Source organism: Salminus brasiliensis, chromosome 18 (genome assembly GCF_030463535.1).
Source record: "Salminus brasiliensis chromosome 18, fSalBra1.hap2, whole genome shotgun sequence".
Classification (NCBI taxonomy): Eukaryota; Metazoa; Chordata; class Actinopteri; order Characiformes; family Bryconidae; genus Salminus; species Salminus brasiliensis.
In genome coordinates, this window is record NC_132895.1 from 1,724,818 (window position 1) to 1,746,391 (window position 21,574).

At 42.6% G+C, this 21,574-nt stretch overlaps 1 protein-coding gene across 1 annotated transcript in view; it reads left to right on the top strand.

The window, feature by feature from the left end:
• arhgap24 (Rho GTPase activating protein 24) overlaps window positions 1–21,574 on the top strand; it is a 176,125-nt gene that overhangs the window by 47,634 nt on the left and 106,917 nt on the right. The window contains exon 3 of the mRNA XM_072662739.1: window positions 10,604–10,691. Coding sequence (XP_072518840.1) covers window positions 10,604–10,691 — 88 coding nt within the window. The remainder of the gene's footprint in view (window positions 1–10,603; window positions 10,692–21,574) is intronic.

The window sequence follows — 21,574 nt, forward strand, 5'->3', positions numbered from 1 at the left end:
GAATATTCAAGACTGTCTCACTTGATTCTACCTTCACTATTTGTATTTGTCACTTGAAAGATGGAATCGATGTCACTATAAGGCTCATGAGGCAGATGCTTTTACTAATCCTGGAGCCAAGAAGCATCAGGACCACTTAATCTCTCTCTGTTGGGCCAGATACTGATGGAGAATCCCACAGATAGGTTGTAATAAATCTGGTATGATGTCAGGAATGGAAAGTTGAGGTTAATCACAATCCTGAACCTCTTCTGTTCACACTTCTCCTGCCAGTTTGGCGGCATAATGGTTTTATCTGCCAAATATCAAACATTTACATGATTACTCAGAGTAATTGGGTTGAGCTCCCTTAGCAGGACTTGGACTGAACTAGTTTTTAGAAATTGAGACATGCATTTGGCATGCGGTGATGTTCTGCTTGCAAATCTGAGAAGGTGAGAAGTGGATGCTTATCCATTTAAAAATTAGTTTTTTGCCTCAAAGGCTTGGTTCTGTCCTGTAAATGCTGAAAAACGTGGCTTCACTATCTGTGAACCCAGAAGCATTTGGTACTATGTTAACACCTCTGGTGCTTTGCTGCCATTGATCAAACTTGGGGCTCTCCAGCTTTGCAATGGTAACATTGCAGGACATTCAATGCTCAATTCAGTTCAATTCAAATGTATTTCTATTGCACTTTTCACAATGAAAGTTGTCACAAAGCAGCTTGACCAAGATCCAGGTCTGAGTCTCTTTTAAGCAAGCCAGGGGCAACAGGGGCAAGAAAAGTAGAGTAGTAAAGAGCCAGGTTGGGTAACCCCTGGCAGAACAGTAGGAACAGGCCATCTCAATACTTGGGAAAGAAAACAGAATGGAAACAGAAAGGAGGGTATAAAACACAGCAGGAGAGCCTGAACCAGGGGGTAGGCAGGCAGCAGCACCAAAACACTATAATATTGGATACACAGAGTGCGTTATCAGCATTAGGGCATGTTGGATCTTTGACTTCTGGTGACTTCTGATGACTGAGGTGGTTATACTTCTCGACTAGTTTGATCATACTGGTAATCTGCATGATTAGGGTGGTCATGTTGATCAATCAGGTCAGTCCTTCTAATCTTCAAGGTCAAACGCAAGTGTTTAAACAGCTTAGTCATTCTAGTCAATCTAGCTTGGCCAATTTGTTCAACCAGTTAGCTGGTCAAGCTGGTCATACTGGTGGACCAGTGTGGTAATGATAATCATGCTGGCCTCACTGGTTGCCTAGCCTGGCCAAGTTGGCCAAACCTTGCTTAGTGCTAAGGTTTTCAACCTGCTTAACCAGTTTGAACTGACCAGGCTGTTTTTCAGTGTGGTAAACATTACTCAAACTCCCCTGAATTATCCTCTTATCTTTGTCTGAATCTTTTTATGTTATGTTTATTTGACCCTTTTTGCTTTGATCTTTATATTTAATACAATTTATTTATTGTTTCATGTGACCAGACAGTTATCCAAGTACTTGACAGCTGGTTGTATCACGTACAACATTTGCGGAACTGAAAGATTACGTAGTGAAAAATGTCTGCCTGACGTTTAACTGTCTGATGCCTTTCTATCTTCAGTCATGTGCAGAGCAGGCGTTATTGGATGTGTTGTTGTTGTTGTGAGAGTGAGCTCTATGAGCAGGATCCCTGGCTTGGCAGACAGCCCCAGCAGGATCCTCTCCTAATGCCTCTCCACTGAGGAGAACAGACAGAGAGCTACAGATTATTGGACAGCCTGGAGAGAGAGAGAGACAGAAAGAGAGAGAGGACAAGAGTTCATTACATCAAGTCATCCTTTTTTTTTTTTTACAGTGTCAGTAGTTTACGATGTGAGCTGGACGCTGTTCCAGGACAGATATGGGCCACTAATGACCCTGAATGGTGGTTCCTACTGAGAGCAGGAGCTACAAAGTCAAGGTTAAAGGCCCTTTTTATGGAGCCATTCGCCAGTATGGCTGCACCCTAATTGATTCCATGGGGGCTGTTGGATTTAAGGTCCCTCGGCACTCGCGGTCACGTCAGGCTGCACTCCTGACATCCTTTTTTTCTCTCTCATCCTTCTCTCTTTATCTCTGCCTGATGGGCGAGTATTACAGAGGTGGGCCAACGTAGTGTTAGGAGTCTCGTATTGGTGTAGCGCACCCAGACTGGGAATCGAACCCCCGTCTCCTCCTTGGCTGGAAGTGGTGTTATCTGTTCCACTACACCAACGCTGTAGCTGAGCATTTACAGTAAAAAGATTTTACAGTAAGACAGATTTTTAAATTTGAATTTTATCCACTTTAAGGTAAGAGAATAAATAAATAAGAGAAAACCAACCAAGACAATTAAAGATATTAATTACAATTAAGAGAGAATAATGAACAATTACAAAACAATTAAGATCTTTTTGGTAACAGAAGCAAAAAATAAATAAGAACAGAAATAGAAAAATGCATCAAAAGGAAATAAATAAAATTAGAAAGTAGAAAGAAATTTAAAAATGAAATTATGAAACTTAAATTAAAAAACTTTAATGAACTTAAATTAAAATCAACATAAAAATAAATAAGACTAAATAAGATTTAATGACAACAAAACAAAGTGATTACATTAAAACAAAGAACATTAAAACTAAACCGAAGCTAAACTTAACTGAAATAATTAAAATAGTGATAAGATAATGACATAATTATAATAAAAGTAATGAAAGGAACTGAATGAACAAGTAAAGATGTTAATAAAATACAATAAGTAAGACATAAAATATATAAAAATACGTAAAAATATATTTAATATCAATTTAAACAGTTGAAGGTGGGGAGGGGGTGGTTACGGGGTGTATTCTTTTTATAAAATAATTCTTAAATGTGTTCAGTAAGTGAGTGTTAATGAGTTAAACTCCTTCTGGATCTCCTGCTGAGTTTTATTGCAGCTCTAATCAGATTCACCTGATTCCCCTATTCAGAAGCTCCTGCAGCTTCACCCACCCAATCAGGTGTGTTTCATTAGGAGCGTGAATCACCTAATTGCCAACTTGTGTTTTAAAACCAACTGATAAAACTGCTTCCTTACTTTTGGCCTGTAGAGGAAGTCGGCTCACTCAGCGTCCGCAAAGCCAAAGCTCTGCCACCAGAGACTGATACTGTAATTCCAGAGAGCCTCAGAAGTGACACAAGAAATCTGTCCCCCTCGCTGCACTGTACCTCCATCTGTCCCTCAGGCTATGAGAGGAAATTCCTGCCGTTACATTAGACTGACCCCTGGTCTTGGTCTCTTGACGGCTAAACTGTCTCTGCAAACTCACATCCGTTTCTCACAGCGGCTTACTGATACACCCAGAGGGCCTGGCTGGAGGTCGCCCACTCAAGTTCTCAAGTCTTCCTCTGAGGAATACTGTCACTGAGCCAGCTCGACATTTGTTTAGAAAGTTGAGAATTGGGATTACACTCTTAAAAATGGGTTGCTACAGCAACTCAAGGAACCGTTTCAAAGTAAATACCATAGAACCACCTGCCTAATATCGTGTAGGTTCTCCTCATGCCTCTGAAACAGATCCTTTAAGTCCTGTAGGTTGTGAGGTGGGACCTCCATGAGCATCATGGAGGTCTACCAGTCATCGGTTTACCGGTTGTCCTTCCTTGGAGCACTTTTGATAGGTACTGACCACTGCATACTGGAAGGAACACCGCACAAGACCTGCCTGATCTTTTGGAGATGTTCTTCTTACCCAGCTATCTAGAACATTACAGTCTGGTTCTAGTTCTGGTCAAAGTGTCTCAGATTCTTAGACTTGTCTATTGTTCCTGCTTCAGCACCTTCAAGAACTGACTGTTCACTCGCTGACTAATAGGTTCACCCCTTAACAGGCGCCACTGAAGCCAGATTGTCAATGTTCTTCACTCCACTTTGGGTTCTTGCTATGAAAAGAGAACACGCTGTTATGAAGTTTATGTGTAAATCATTGATACGTTCGAACATGCTGTTGCTTCTGGTATAAAACAAGCTCCATCAACAGTGAACAGGCTTGGCAACTAATTGACCTGGCACCGTGTATCAGAAATAATACCCAGGACTGGTTTCCCAGAAAGAAATATATAGAGTCTATGATAAAATCAAATCAGAATTTATATACTGCCGTTGTCACAAAGCAGCTTTACAGGAATCAATAATCAGTAAGACTATTTATAAATTATTGATAAAAGTCACTAAACCATCTGTTCTGCAGACTGTTGAACTGCTCAGGTGTGCTGATGTCATCATAATATAGTGTAATTAATATAATCATAGTAGAGATGCTCATAATAATGGTGGTTGGTGTGGCGCAACAGATACCACCACTACCTGCCAGTGAGCTACCACACCATGTAGTAGACTGGGGTTCAATTCCCAGTCTGGGTGACCATATGCTGCGCTTGGGCAAGACTCCTAACACAACATTGGCCCACCTCTGTAATACGAGTTACCCTGTACATCGCTCTGGAGAAAAGCCTCAGCTAAATGCCATAAATGTAAATGTAATGAGAGTAAGTATTTAAGGTTTATTGGTGGTAATAATAATAATAATAATAATAATAATAATAATACTGGCAGAAAGTTAGAGTCCATGTAAACTTTAATACAGTTGTTTAATACAGATAGCAGCGGCAGGCCACGTCAGACCAGCTGACCACCCTCCTGCCACTGCTATACTGCCTATGACTATAGCCATGTTTGAGCATTTCTATTGGTCCATTCATCATGAGATTCTGATAGAATATTAAAAACAAGACTCACATTGTAAGAAAACAATTAAATATATATTTGTGTGCTGATGGTAAGACCAGTATTTAGATTTTGCCAGTATTTACTCTCCAGACACCCTAAAGCAGTACTAAGTTAATAAAACTAAGAAATAAGAATAAACCTCCGGCTAAAATTTCCCAAAAATAAATGAAAATTGACCTCCTGTGATTAATCCAGGACAAATATTTGAAGCTTTACTGAGAACTGAAGTGTCGCAGCATGGCAGCGGTCAATAATGGGCCACTGCCAGTGCTCTGGAGGGCACTACCGAGGTGCGACGGCATGCTGAGATATGAACTCCTGCACTCAGTAGAGCAGTACCCATGAGAACCATGGTGTGATATCTGAAGGTACTGGTCTGAACATGCTGGTCATTCAAGATTGAACATGCGTGCTGCAGCAGGCAGGCGTGCTTTCCCTCCGCCGGGAAATAAAGCGGACCTGGAATTATCTGAAGTGAAATCTGACGTAATGTGCAGAGTACGGAGAACCATCAGTGTGTTTAAGCTGCAGCTGATTCATGTGAGTTCCCCCTGACTCATCAGAGCTGCGTTCACACCAACCAGCAGAGACTTAATACAGCTCAAATCCAGATACCAGCAATCAATCAAACTTCAAACACACTGTTTCCTTCATCAAAGGGTCAAAACTGCTCTGATCACCATAGCGATGTCACTACTTCAGTCTCATTTCCACTAAAATAAGGATAGGTAGGTAGTTACTAAGTGGTTGCTATTGTGTTGCTAAATGGTTGCTACAGTATCCCAGATGGTTGCTATGGTGTTGCTAGGTGATTGATATGACGTTGCTAGATGGTTACTATAGTGTTGCTAGGTGATTGATATGATGTTGCTAGATGGTTGCTCTGATATTCTAGAGTGTTGCTCTGTCACTGCTATGGTGTTGCCAAATGGTTGCTTTAGCATCTCAGATGGTTGCTATGGTGTTTCCCAATGGTCGCTCTGATATTCTAGAGTGTTGCTCTGTCACTGCTATGATGTTCTTAGATGGTTACTTTGGCATCTCAGATGGTTGCTATGGTGTTGCTAGATGGTTAATTTAGCATCTCAGATGGTTGCTATGGTGTTGCTAGGTGCTTGCTATGATGTTGCTACATGGTTATTTTAGCATCTCAGAAAGTTGCTATGGTGTTGCTAGGTGCTTGCGATGGTGTTGCCAAATGGTTGCTCTGATATTCCAGAGTGTTGCTTTGTCACTGCTATGATGAAATGGTCACTATTGTTTCCTAGCTGGTGGCTTTGTTTGGTGTTGGTTAGTGGTTGATAGATTTGGTGCCATAATGTTGCTAAGTGATTGCTGTGTAGTTGCTTAGTGGTTGCCTAGTGGTTGCTAGGTGCTTTCCAGGCAGGCAGGTACAATGGAATTCCAGGTGGGTGTTATGGGTTGCTGAGTGGTTGCAATAGTATCCTAGGTTGATGCTATGGTACTCTATACGACTGTGGGACATTTAGCCATCAGAAATCTGTCAGAAAAAGAACAGAGTGCTATAAATTGGACAACATTATAGTTATGAAATATTCATAAGTAATGTTATTACATAAAGTGTCGCAGAATTACAGCAATAACTCTAGACATTGCTGGATGTCCAATGCTGGATGTTCTCATGGCTGGTTGTGATGAGGGTGAAGGGTAAATATTTATGTCACACTGGTATGAAGAACTGAGGAACAGTGACTCTCAGTTGTGTCACGTTATCAGTAATCTGCTCTTCACTGTGATCTTCCATGAGAATCCTCATGTTTAATCAGCCCCAGCGTGTCCCAGGCTGCAGTTTTCCATCTGCAGTTTGTTTTTGTTTGTTGTGTGAAAGAGCCAGAAGGAATTTCTTTACATCTTCCACTGGAGAGGAAGCGCTTCCAGCAGCACATCCGTTTAAACTGGTATTTAGTTATAACAATAATAATAATAATAATAATAATAATAATAATAATAATAAAAATAGTAGTAGTAGTAGTAGTAGTGTTCTTATTTCCTATAAAACTAGACATTCTGTGGTTGAAAGTAATTGAAGTTTAGACCCACATATAGACCCTTGTGCTATATAACATTAGAATAAACCCAAAGAAACATAAAGTCAGTGATCAGTGAGAGTGTCTACCTGTAATTAACTCTATATAACATTAGAATAAACCCAAATAAACATAATGCTAGTGGTCAGTGAGAGTGTCTACCTGTAATTAACTCTATATAACATTAGAATAAACCCAAATAAACATAAAGCTAGTGGTCAGTGAGAGTGTTTACCTGTAATTAACTCTATATAACATTAGAATAAACCCAAATAAACATAAAGTCAGTGGTCAGTGAGAGTGTCTAACTGTAATTAACTCTATATAACATTAGAATAAACCCAAATAAACATAAAGTCAGTGGTCTGTGAGAGTGTCTAACTGTAATTAACTCTATATAACATTAGAATAAACCAGAAAGCAGTCAGAATGTGCCGTTGGTCAGTTACTAGGTTATTAAGGTGTTAATTAGGAGAGCATTAGGTGCTGACCAGCAGCTCACCTGGTTTACTTTAATGTAGGACTGATTAGATCAACTAGGTACTGGATGCAGACTGGGAACACTGGACTTCCTCCAGGACAGCATTCCTTACACACTCACACACACTTACAACAGACTGTTTATTTGGTTGATCCATGTATGTTTAGACTGTGTGTGTTTGAACAAATCACCACTCCAACAGACGTGCAGATCATGTTCTCAGAAGCCGAGGACTGCACAGCGCTGCTTGTCAGGGAGTATCAGTATCACGCTTGTTGATACAACATATTAGTCTGGACAACAGCAGGACTTTGAAGCTGTGTGTTTTTAGCTCCTCTGCTGGCCGGCTGCTTGCGTCAGCCTCTGCTCCACTTGCCCTGTGGGTGACAACAATGGCTTTAATTGAAAGGCTTTTGCGAGAGTCACTCGTAGCTCCGTTATGTTGCTTCCGGGGCCGCAGCCGCAGCAGCAGCAACAGCAACAGCCCACATCAAACGGGCCTGAGCCCCTTCATCGCGGCCACATTTTTACAAGCTCCATTAATGAGCTTCACATGGGCGGAAGGTAGAGTTTCTGCTACCTCAGGTGGTTCAGTTCAGCTTCATAAAAAAGCACCCGGTCAGCAGGAAAGCAGCTCTCAGATCTTGTAAATATTTACGGAGGCCGAACAGCAGCCCGGGTCACCTTGCCTCATGCTGAGTGTGTCTGAGAGGACAGGAGCAGAGGTCATGGAGTAATGGTGGTCAGCATGCTGCTTTGGTTTAAAGTGGATAATGCTGGCCTTACCTTTCACAGGGTGCTTCTGCTGGCCATTATAGTGGAACTCATGAACCCACATGGCCTTCAAAGGTCTTCAAAGAAGGTCTGATGCTTTCTAGTAACCAAAACATTAATGCCTTTTATTTAGTGGAAGTCTTACAAGTCATAAAAGCTGCCAGCCTTGCCTAACGTCACTACCCAGCATTGCTACTGAGGCATTTGCATCAGTATTGCGGTGTTAGCATTGCTACTCGGGTGACCACTGGCTCATCTTGCTCATCACTGCAGGCATTAGCATCACTATTATGGCATTAACATCAGAGTTACCACTGCTGTCTCGGCATTAATCACGCTACAGTGCCGGTCACTGGCCTCGCCCAACATCGCTACTGGAGTGTTGGCATTTCTACTGCTGTGTTAGCATTGCTATCACGTTGTTGGCCTTGCTACCACACTGGCCCCCAGCCTCACCCAGCATTGCTACCACACCATTAGCCTCACTTTCATGGCACTCAACCAGCATCAATACTGTAGCATTAGCCACAAGCCATGTCGATGACGTCTTGGACCCTTCACATCTAAACACTAGGAAGTTTGTGGTCTACAGCTTGACCGGCTTTGAGGGTTGAGTCCTTTGCCAGGCAGTGTCACAGGAAATGCTACAGGAAACAGAATAGAGGTCATTTTATACCACAGAGGAGATCATTTGGTCCCAAACCCCCCACTGTTGAAATGCCATTGATGATTTAGGCAGTCGGTGGCGGTCCGACAAAACTTGCCTCGTTTAGCGTTGAGGTATCTCTAGACTTTTCTATATTATCTCTGATTGGACAGTGAAGCACTTCTGGAAGTCTCTCTGTATGAGAGGGTCTGCTTAATGCCATTGATGTAAATGTAAAAGTCGAATAATCCGATTATGTTCTGATTAAACTACGAAACTTATGCTAAACATGCCAGTCTCGGTCTTTGTCTCTGACTAAACTGCCAGTAAGAAGATATGAATTATGTATTGTACATTATTAGTAATCTAATCCGGAGGTCTTATTAATGGACTGATTGTAACCCAGAGATGGCATATGCTCTGAGCTGTGCGTACAGTATCAGGCCTGAGTTGGAGATGAGGATGGGATAATCTAATCTCCTCTCCATCCAGCCCTGCTGGCTAATGAGAGCGTGCCGTATTGAGTCGCTGGGGGTATTCGGTGTCACTGCAGTTGTTCCCTGCGTGGTTTCGTCCGTCAGCACGTGCAGTGTTGCAGTGTTTCCATAAGAGAGATTAATATGAAATCACTGCTCCAGCATGTGCAGAATTAATCACAGGGCCTCTGTTGTTCCGAGACTGAGGCTATTCATCATTCATGCGAGAATGGGCTCACGGTACGATCGCTGAGGCTCAATTAAAACTCCTGCAGGACTCGTTTACACCCACCAGGAGTAGTTTAAGACTCACAGGTCATTTAACTCTGGTTCTGATGTGTAGTGAGGTATATATGGGCAACAACGGATGATATTATGGGGAGTTTTTAGGCCCCATAACATCAGAATTTGTATGTAAACGGCCTCAGTTTGCCATCCATCCGAAAGGGCAACGTTTCCTCTGGGTTCCGAGGTTCCTCTCAGTGGTTCTTCCTCATGCTCATATGGAGGTTCTCTATTTCAGAGTCTCATATTGTTGATCCTTGGTCCTTCTCAGTGGTTCTTCCCCATGGTCTTATGGAGTTTCTTCTTTGTTCATCTCAGTGGTTCTTCCTTGTGCTCTTAGAGGATCTACTGTTTGAGTCTTGGTTCCTCTCAGATGGTTCTTCTTCATGCTGTTAATGAGTTTCCTCGTTTTGAGTCTTGGTTCTTCTCAATGGTTCTTCCTTGTGCTCATAGAGACGTTCCTCTTTCTAAGTCTTGCCTTCTTTTATTGGTTCTTCCTCATACTGTTTGTTCTCAGGTGCTCTCCGGAAGTTTAATCTTTGCTCCTCCTAGGTGGTTCTAAGTCTTAGTTCTTCTCAGTGATTTTCTTCTGATGCTCTCAGGAACTTTCCATTTATTTATTTATGGTTCCTTTCAGTGGTCCGTTCTCTAAAAGTGATCCCCCTTTTAGATTAGGTTATGAGCCTGGGTTGAGTTCTAAAATTCTTTCTCAGTGGTTCTTCCTCGGCTCTCAGGGAGTGTCCTCTTTTTGCGTCTTGGTTAATCTCAGGTGTTCTTCATGCTCTTAGGCAGGTTCTCACTGTAATTGTGCTTCTTTCACTTTCTGCAGTTTCACAAGTTTCTGCAGTTTGAACAGAACAAAGAACATCTCTAATCAGATTAAAGACTTTTTAATTGATCTTCTCTGATTATTGTAATTGTATAAATCTGGTTAACTCAGCTTGAGCCCTCACTCATGTTGTTTATCTAAAGCTGCACCCCAAAAGTTCACGTTTTCTGGGACAGATGCTGTTACTGTTATTAAACCCCTGACTCTCGATGTTGTTTCTGGAATGGAATATCAGACTGTAGCTCGGTTTCTCAGCAGTGTAAAATTATGCATTTTCTTATTTTCCATTTCCATTGCCTCTTGTCTCCTCTAGGGGACCATTTTCCTGCCTGGCAACAGAGTCACGGAGCATCCCAGCAACGGCGAGGAGGCGGGGAAGTTTCTGTTCGAGGTCATCCCAGGTAAGAACGCAGCACTTCGTCATTCAGAAGAGAAAGAGCGCTCTCCCAGGGAATGTAATGAAGACGCAGTGACTGTCTCGGGCATTTTTTTTACTGCAGTAAACGCTTGGAAAGCTGCTCCAGCTCCTCCAGAAGGCGGCACTGGTGTATTTGTTGACAGGATGTAAAAAAGCTGTGTGTTATTATGATTATTATTATTGCTGGACATTAATATTAAACAGATCTCAGGTGTGTCACTTCCACAGCCGAGGCTAGGTGTGTGTTAGTGCTTTATAATAACCGTTTTCTGATATTAATCTTGAAGGTCTAATATTACTCTCCTGGTTCTTCTCAGAAATGTCTGCTGGTAATGACTTTATGAGCACAGTCACTAAGTGTGTTGCTAGGTCACTTCCTTCTTAGGTCATATGACATGCCAATGAGAAGATGACTAGACGTCATACATGGTTCCTCATATCCTAAATATAGTTACATTGGATGTATAATGTCCTGCTGTTGTAGTCCTCCACATATTTACAGACTTCCCCATCAGTTTTCTCCCCAATCTTTCCTCTGTTTGATCCCTGAGCAGCTGTTTAGGCTTCCTCGTAAATTTGTCCTACTTGCTTCCTAACTTCCAGAGGAGCGAGGGCCATCTCCTGCTGAGTCTTGGCTTTTAGGCTTTTTTAGAATTTTCCTCTCTTAAGTCTTGGTTCTTGGTCCATTCAGTGGTTCTTCTTCATGCTCTTATGGAGTTTTTTGAGTCTTGGTTCCTCTCAGGGTTTCTTCTTCATGATCTTTGGAAGGTTCTCCTTTTGAACCTTGGTTCTGTCTAGTGGTTCTGACTCATGCTCTTTTGGGGGTCTTTCTTGATCTTGATCCTTATGAGTGGTCTTTCTGTCTTGGTTCTCCTCAGTGAATCTTCTTCTTGCCCCCTCAGTGATTCTTCCTCTTGCCCCTTTGAGTCTTGGTTCCTCTCAGGGTTTCTTCTTCATGATCTTTGGAAGGTTCTCCTTTTGAGCCTTGGTTCTGTCTAGCGGTTCTCACTCATGCTCTTTTGGGTTGTTTTCTTGATCTTGATTCTTATGAGGGGGTTCTTCAGTCTTGGATCACCTCAGTGATTCTTCCTCTTGCCCCGTTGAGTCTTGGTTCCTCTCAGGGTTTCTTCTTCATGATCCTTGGAAGGTTCTCCTTTTGAGCCTTGGTTCCATCTCACTCATTTGGGTTTTTTTCTTGATCTTGATCCTAATGAGTGGTTCTTCTGTCTTGGTTCTCCTCAGTTCTTCTTCCTCTTGCCCCTTTGAGTCTTGGTTCCTCTCAGGGTTTCTTCTTCATGATCTTTGGAAGGTTCTCCTTTTGAACCTTGGTTCTGTCTAGTGGTTCTGACTCATGCTCTTTTGGGGGTCTTTCTTGATCTTGATCCTAATGAGTGGTCCTTCCTTCTTGGTTCTCCTCAGTGATTCTTCCTCTTGCCTCTTTGACTCTTATGTCCTTTCAGAGGTTGTTCCACATGTCCATTTGAGTCTTGGTTCTTCTCAGTGGTTCTTTTCCATGTTCTTAGGGAGTCTCATGTTTTTTTTTGGAGTCAGATTATCTTTCAGGAGTTTCCCCATGTTCTTAGACAGTCCTTTCAGAGGTTGTTCCACGTGTCCATTTGAGTCTTGGTTCTTTTCAGTGTTTCACATATTTTTTAATTTTTAATTTTTAGGTCTCCGTGGTTCTTTGAGATGATCGTTAATGCCACTCAATCTCACTCAGAGATAGTGGTTTGTATCTGCACTCACATCTAGGGTGGGGAGAAGTGATAAACGAATACCACTGAAGTATAAGAAGAGGGGGAACATCTGAGGTCTGCAGTGCAATTGGCTGCTGCTGATTCCTGAGTGGACACAGACTGTTACCTCCATCAGTGCCTCTGAGGAGAGGACAGACAGCTTCATCCACTATCTTCCTCTTTATGGCTGAATCTCTCTCTCTCTCTCACTCTCTCTCTCTCTCTTCCTCTCTCGTCCTCTGTTGCATGTCTTAAACCTTGCGGATATTTTGACAGAGGAAATGGGTTTTCTCTGGCGGATGAAGCACAGATGTTCTGCTCTACAAGGTGATGAATCACCCGACCTTGAGACTCTGTGACAGGTTGCCATGCCTGAGTGCAGAACCGGCGGCATGGTCTCTAGCAGGTCCTGACTTTGTGAAATCTTGATTATCAGTGTTGCTGATTTTCTAGACCGGTTCTGTCCTCTTGCACATTGAGGTGAAAACAATCAATTCTTCAACTGATTCTCAATGCATGTAGTGAGTGGTGTGCTTGCCCAGCCGGGAAATTGAACCGTGGTCTGGATATATGAAGGGACTCATAAGTGATTATAGCGGCACAATCGAGCATAGCAACCGACTTTATACCGTTTATTAATCATTAATAAGTGGTTTTGGACCAGAGGAGGATGGCTTCATATATTATTATATTCATATATCAAGTATTGTATGTGATATTATGTTCTCAAAAACACACAAAGGTCAATTACCCAATCCCCCATTCATGTGAACTCCCTCTACTACTACCCAGACTGAAGACTGGGTGGGTAGAGACCAGGGTAGCTCCTGTGCTGACCACCATCTTCACACTAGGAGTGATGTGAGGAGGAAGTGCCATCAACACACTCCTATTAGAGCCAGGCCAATTGTGCTCTCTTGACTCTGGCTGCTGATGGCATGTTGGCAGCATGACCCAGGACTCGAACCAGTGATTGTCAGATCATAGTGGCAGCGCATTAGAACACTGGACCACTCTAACCACCCCCCCACCCCCCAGTATAGATTATTTAAATCATAGTTTTAATAATAATTAATAATAGTTAAGATGTAATGACTGGTGTAAGACAGTGGTTCATTTAGTGTTGTGGTTAAACCCCACCCACTAGATGGCACTGTTGTACTCTGTCTTCACATCCCACTGTTCTGATAAAGAGTAAACATTTCTTTTCAGGTTGTATTTAAAATTTTAAAAATTAGATAATTTTTTTTTCGATATATCATCTTGCATAAAGTATCGTGATATATAAGAAATATCATATCGCCAGGCCACTGCACCAATACACATCCGCCCTTGTTTCTTCCTCCAGCTCTGAGGGAGTGTTTCCTTGCAATATCAGGTCGTGCTTAACAAATACGTATGACCTGACTTGACCGCCATGAGGAGGGCAGTGTTGTTATCCACTACTCAACACCATCTGCAAAGGAGTTCGTTAGAGTGGTAATGATCAGATCCAGGAATCCTAAAAGTTTTTATTAGGGACTATTTTCTCACTCGACGCTCTAAATGTATCCCTCCACCATTTTAATGATCTGGTTCTAAAAGCAGGTTCTAGAGCCGAACTCTTCTCAGAACTCTGGTAGAACAGTGTCTCAGGCATCAGGCAGCGTCTTCATCACCATTAGGTGAAGAACTTTCTGTGAGGAGCTTTTATTAGAGCTTCAGACGTCTGCTTCCCCTCACCTCCACTGTAGATCGGTTCTGTCCGGGTTCTCCTGGTCTCACTGTCAGTGATGCGCTTTGCATGTTGTCTGGCTGCGTTCTCAACATCCTGTTTTCAAGGCTGTGATGGAGATATGAGATCTTTGGCTTGGCTTAGTTGCTGCTTCTGAACTCTGCTGCAGGACCGCTTTGGGTGTTTGTGTCGGTGTATCCAGGAGCATCTGTGAAAGAAACTTCCAGAAGAGTGTGTTTCCCAGACAGACAGGAGTGGGGGGGTGGCTGTGAGGAGAGGAACAGGAGAGGATCCTGAACAGGAGCTCCACAGCTGTGGGACTGAAGCCTAATCTAGCCAGTATCAAACCTTCACTGTTACAGTGATACAGTCATGTTTTATCATCTGAAACTCTAGATGTCCAAATATTTGTGGACACCCCTTCTAATGAATGTATTCAGCTGCTTTAAGTTGCACCCATTGCTGACACAGATGTGCAAATGCACACAAACACACAGCTTGTCTAGTCTCTGTAGAGAAGAAGTACTGCCAATAGAATAGGACTCTCTGGAGCAGATCAACATCATGACCCTATTGGCTCCATGCTGCCTAATAATGCCAGGCGTGGGCTAGAGGGTGTATAAAGCCCCCCTACATTGAGGAGCTGTGGAGCAGTGGAGGAGCTGTGTTCTCTGGAATGATGGTGGTGGAGCTCTGTCCAGTACTTCTGGGATGAGTTAAGGAGTTGGGGATTATGAGGTTGGGTGGTGATCATCATCAACCTTTGTTGCTGAATACAATCAAATTCTCACAGCAATGCTCCTCCAAAAGCAGGTGTCCCAATACTTTTGTCCATTTAGTTTACTTAAGTTTTTACATGACTGTATGTGGCATTTCTGTTGTTTTAAGAATGTAGAGTACCAGTGGGGGTCGGTGGGGTTGGGGTACTCTCTCTCTCTGTCTCTCTCTCTCTCTCTCTCTCTCTCTCTCTCTCTATTTTTGCCTCCTGGCTCCCACTCTGATGCTCTTCTTCTCGTATCACGTTCCTCTCCTTGCTTTCATCCTCATGGGTCAAATACAGTGACAGGACGTTTGTCTGTCCTTCGAGTTAGTCGATACACTGTGTGTGTGTGTGTGTGTGTGTGTGTGTGTGTGTGTTCAGCCTTGAAGTTCAGATTACTGTATGAAGTGTGCTGTGAGAGTGGGACAGCACACTGCTCTATTGTCCTGCAGGCTATCTCAGTTGGGTTCAGGCGGTGTTCACCCATGGCTCTGTAGCCTTCCTGACCGTGTCCCTCTGCAGGGCTTTATTAGACTCTGGCTTTATCTGACCTTATAATGAGAGAGACGCACTGAGCGAGCCCTTCAGTGTGACACACGTCACACACTCGATTACGCCGCCTCTTACTGCCATTCAGCTGCTGGGTTTGACAGTGAATGTCACACAGTATCGCTGACTGACCTTATTACTGCATCATCACACTCCTGCTGACATGCTTACCTGTGTGTGTGTGTGTGTGTGTGTGTGTGTGTGTGTGTGTGTGTGTGTGTGTGTGCTGGTGTTTACTGAAGAATCACTGTTGGAAGGAAAATGTATTTATGTTTGATGGAGAATGATGGTGTTTGATGGGAAATTATGGTGTTTAGTGGAGAATGATGGTGTTTGGTGGAACATGGTGTTTGATGTGGAGTGGTGGTACTTGGAAGGGAATTATAGTGTTTAATGGAGAACAGTGGTGTCTGCTCGATAATTGTGATGTTTGGTGGAGAATGATGGTGTTTGGGTGAGAATGATGGTGTTTTGTAAAAATGTATGGTGTTTGATGGAGAAGGATTGTGTTTTGTGGAGAATGATTGTGTTTGATGGGACATTATGGTGTTTAGTGGAGAATGGTGGTGTTTGTTGGTGGAGAATGATGGTGTTTAGTGGAGAATGATGGTGTTTGATGGAGAATGATGGTGATTGATGGAGAATGATGGTGATTGATGGATAATTACAGAAAAATTATGGTGTTTGGTGTTAGAGAAGATGGTCTTTGGTGGAACATGGTGTTTGATGTGGAGTGATGGTGTTTGGAAAGGAATTATAGTGTTTAGTGGAGAGCATTGGTGTTTGGTAGATAATTGTGATGTTTGGTGGAGAATAATGGTGTTTGATGAAGAACGCTCATTGATGGAAATTGGTGATTGAGTATTATAGTGTTTAGTACATTTATATTTACATTTAAGGCATTTAGCAGATGCTCTTATCCAGAGCAACTTACAAAAGTGTTTTGCTATTTACCCAAGAAAAACCTCAGCAGAGAACGGTGGTGTTTGCTGGAGAATGATGGTGTTTGCTGGACAATGATGGTGTTTGGTAAATGCAGGTGTTTTTACTCTACTGTACATTATAATATACTGCACTACTTCAGAAACTTCCCAGGTTTCTGCTGGGTGTTTTCAAATTAGGTAACAAAAGACAAATCTATAATAATTGAGATACAAGGTTTTGTTTGTACAGCGGCAACCTAAATAATCCATATAGGACATATTATTATTATTATTATTATCTATACTAAATTATGTTTACAGTGTAATGCATATGGTACATATGGTACTGTATGATGTGTATAACTGTATGGAGACCCAATGATCAGCCAACAGTTTTGTGTGTGTGTGTGTGTGTGTGTGTGTGTGTGTGTGTGTGTGTGTGCTTACTTCGGTCTCTATCAACACACTAACAGGCATTTGACCGTGTCCCAAAAACTGGAGGAAACATTGCTGTGGCCTTCTGGAAACACTGAAAGCCTCACTGGTCTGTCAGGAGGCCACGGATAACTGTATCCATTGTTCTTCAGTTCAGTCCTGAAGGAGAGAGTAGGAGGGCCTGTACACTTAGTGCATGTCTCCATGTTCTTCTACAGCCATTTTCCTCTAATTCTGAGAATGAGACACAAATCTCTATAAAACTGAAGAGTGGGGAAGTTTTATAGGGTAGATGTTTAAAAGCAATTACATCATACTGTGATTTTTCCCACTGCCGTTTTATTACCCAGCAAAAAAGGAACCAAGAAACACTAATCAGATTCTGTTATATAAAAAGAAACACTTCAGAGCACCTGGTTGTAATTTGAGAAGAATAGGCAAATCATGGTTTGCTGCATATTCTAAACAAAGTCAAAATAAAGATCTTTCTACTAGAAAGTCAATTTAAAACACCAACAAATATTCCTCTAAACACAATCAGCACCAAGACAACGCCATTCTCAACCAAACCTCATAGATCTTCAACAAGTGCTATCTACATAGCACTACAGAACACCATCATTCTACATCAAACACTATCATTCTCTAAAAAGCATTATCATTCTCCACCATCATTCTCGACCAAACACCATCATTCTCCAACATCATTCGCCATCAAACACCACCATTCTCCACCAAACACCACCATTCTCCACCAAACACCATCATTCTCCACCAAACACCATCATTATCCACCAAACACCCTCATTCTCCAGCATCATTCTCTACCAAACACCATCATTCTCCAACAAGCACCATCATTCTCCACCAAACACCATCATTATCCACCAAACACCCTCATTCTCCAGCATCATTCTCCACCAAACACCACCGTTCTCTACCAAACACCATCATTCTCCAACAAGCACCATAATTCTCCAACAAGCACCATAATTCTCCACCAAACACCATCATTCTCCACCATAATTCTCCACCAAACACCATCATTTTCTAAAAAGCGCCATCATTCTCCATCAACATTCTCCACCAAACACTATCATTCTCCACCAACCACAAACATTCTACATTAAACGCCATCATTCTTCACCAACATTCTCCACCAAACACCATCATTCTTCACCAACATTCTCCACCAAACACCATCATTCTCCACCAACATTCTCCACCAAACACCATCGTTCTCCACCAACCACCACCATTCTCTATTAAACATCTAGACTTACAAACCCCATAATTCTTCATCAAACACCATTCTCCATTAAACCGCCTACATTTACCAAGAAACACCGTCCGGCTTCATCAAACACCTACATCTACCATCATTTGCTTGGTTGTGTTGTACAGAAGAGCTGAAGGACAGATATGGTGAAGGTTGTATTTCAATGCTTGAAGTGATCCAGGCTAAATCACAGCCTAATCACAGGCTTATCATCATCATGTGCAGCCAAGGACGTGCAAGGATCTGTTAATGAGCTTTTTATTTCTCCCTCTTGTCTGACCAGCATGATAAAACTGGACAGACGAGAAGAACGGCAGCTGAGATTTTAATCAGCTGCTTCTTCTCTGTCCACAGAAGTTCTTCTCCCGCTCGGTCTGAATGGCTCCATCTGTCGCTCCTGGCAGATTAGGAGTAGACGAGGACTAGGCTGTTTGTCAGGAGGGCTCTGCTCAAATGAGACTTCATTAAAAGCCTGGGATCAGATGGCCAATGTCGGGGCTGGAGGTCTAATTTTGAGTGCAGATCAACGTCTAGTTTTCTCATATTTTATTATATAATATCCCATAAACAGCATTAACTGAATTAGCAGCGTTAGCAGCATTAGCAGTATTAGCAGCAGCCCATATTGAAGAAATGATCAAACTGGGACTGAAATGATGAAATGATGAATATTTGAATGTTCCATATTTGCATGTATTTGCGACGTCGAGTCAATCCCACATTTATATTTAATGCAGCCTCCACATCTTCTCCATGCACCTCCTGGGTTTACTCACTGCTCCTTATGTTGACTGAGTTTGCTCGTCTCTCTGCAGCGTCTCTGTGATGGTCGTTTATTTCATTATTAATCAGAGCGGCCTGGAAAACTAGTGCGTCTGTATCTCCAACTTTCCTTTCCTCCTCAGAAGTTTCAGTGCTTGTGACTTTGACTTGGTCCATCTGCTCTGCCAGTCTGACAGTTTGTGATGCAGCAGGCCCCCATCATGCAGTCACTCAGCAAGTAATCAAGCAGGCGGGCTGGCGGCTGGGGTGTCTAAATTAAATATCCGTTTTGTTTTCATAGTGTCTGACAGCATACTGACAAAATATCAAGCACAATGTCTCAGGGGTAGAGTCAGAAATGAGCTGGCAGCACGATTAACATTCAGCACAGCGCTGGCTTACCTCCACGTCATTTAAAACGGACCTAAACTTGTCACTGAAACTGCCTCCGCCTGTTTACCTCCAAGTCTGAAACCCAGTTCTCATGGCTGATGTGGAAGCTCTAGCAGGTGACAGGACCTGCAACAGCTCTCAGTCAAATAGACCAAGCATTCTCAGCTTCCATATGTCTGTAATGCACCATGCAGAACATGAACGCCACCCAGAATTTTCATTTGCAGCCATCATTTTGCAACAAACACCAACATTCTTTGTTTTAACACCAATCAATGAGCCAACAAATAGGACAGTTCTCCACCCAACACTATCAAAAACCATCGTCCTCCAGAAAACACCTTTCATCTACAACAAACGTTATTTATTCGTTCAACAAACTTCATTATTCCCAACCAAACACCATCATTCAGCATTGAAAACCACAATTCCCACTCACCACCATCACCACCATTACCCAACACCACCATTCATCAGATTTCCCATTTTCCACCAAAACCATCATTCTCTCTCCATTGGTCTAAATTAAACACCAACATTTACCATTAAATGCCATTATTTTTCAGCCAAATTTTCTCCACCAAACCCATAATTCTCCACCTAACCCATCATTCTCCACCAAACACCATCACTACCAACAATCACCATCATTCTCTACCAAACACCATCATTCTCCACCAAACACCAGCATTCTCCACCAAACACCAGCAATCTCCATCAAACACCCTCATTCTCCACTAAACACAATCATTCTCCACCAAACACAATCATTCTCCACCAAACACAATCATTCTCCACCAAACACCAGCATTCTCCACCAAACACCAGCAATCTCTATCAAACACCCTCATTCTCCACTAAACACAATCATTCTCCACCAAACACCAGCAATCTCCACCAAACACCATCATTCTCCACCAAACACCCTCATTCTCCAGCATCATTCTCCACCAAACACCAGCATTCTCCACCAAACACCATCATTCTCCACCAAACACCATCATTCCCCAGCATCATTCTCTACCAAACACCATCATTCTCTACCAAACACCATAATTATCCACCAAACACCATCATTCTCCACCAAACACCCTCATTCTCCAGCATCATTCTCTACCAAACACCATCATTCTCTACCAAACACCATCATTCTCCACCAAACACCATCATTCTCCACCAAACACCCTCATTCTCCAGCATCATTCTCTACCAAACACCATCATTCTCCACCAAACACCATCATTCTCCACCAAACACCATCATTCTCTACCAAACACCATCATTCTCCAGCATCATTCTCTACCAAACACCATCATTCTCTACTAAACACCATCATTATTCACCAAACCCCATCATTCTCCACCAAACACCCTCATTCTCCAGCATCATTCTCTACCAAACACCATCATTCTCCACCAAACACATTAATTCTCCACCAAACACATTCATTATTCATCAAACACTGTTTTTCTTTATTGAACACCATCACTATCCAACACCATCATTTATCACCAAACACCATCATTCTCCATCAAACACCATCACTCCTTTTCAAACACCATACGTTTCCAGTAAACCACCATCATTCCTTCTATCAAACACCATCTTGCTAATCTTGTCAGTTTCCCTTTTTAGCACTCCAGAGCCCGGCGTCATTAAGCCAGTCACACACAGGTGCAGCCTACCAGCTCATCTCCGGCCTTTGTTGCCGTGTTTTGTGCTCTCAGCTTTTCTGGTAAGTGTAGAAGGAACTTAGTGAAAAGGGCAAACTGTCAGATTCCTCATTTTGCAGAGCGGCTCAGAAGCAAACATCTGCTTCCCAAATACAGAAATACTGCAAGATCTACGTTTGAGATGTGAGAAAAAAAAAAGTGTCATCAGCCAAACATGTGGTTCGTGCAAACAGGCCGTCTAAGAATAACCGCAGTGTTATTGCGTGTGGAGTCTCCAGCACAACAACTCAGAGATGCAGCTGAAGCGCTGTGCTGGTACTGGCGGCAGCAAACAGATGAGCTCATGTTATTTAGATGTTGGAGAAAGCCAGAAGACTGCGAGCCGGGAACCAAACTGATGTGGTTTTCGGAAGACTGATGAAAAGCAGAGCAGAAAATCTCCTCCGGGCAGCGGCATCCCAGCGCCGCAGAGTGTGTACAGGTTATTAATGAAGCCCTAATGGACTCCTTCACTGGGTTTCATTACGAATCACAGCAGTTTCACCTTTTTAGCGAAGGCTTTTATTAAGGCGCGACAGCCAGTGCCACGCTCTCTCTCTTCTTTCCCAGCAGGGTTTCTGGCCCCTCACACACTCACGTATT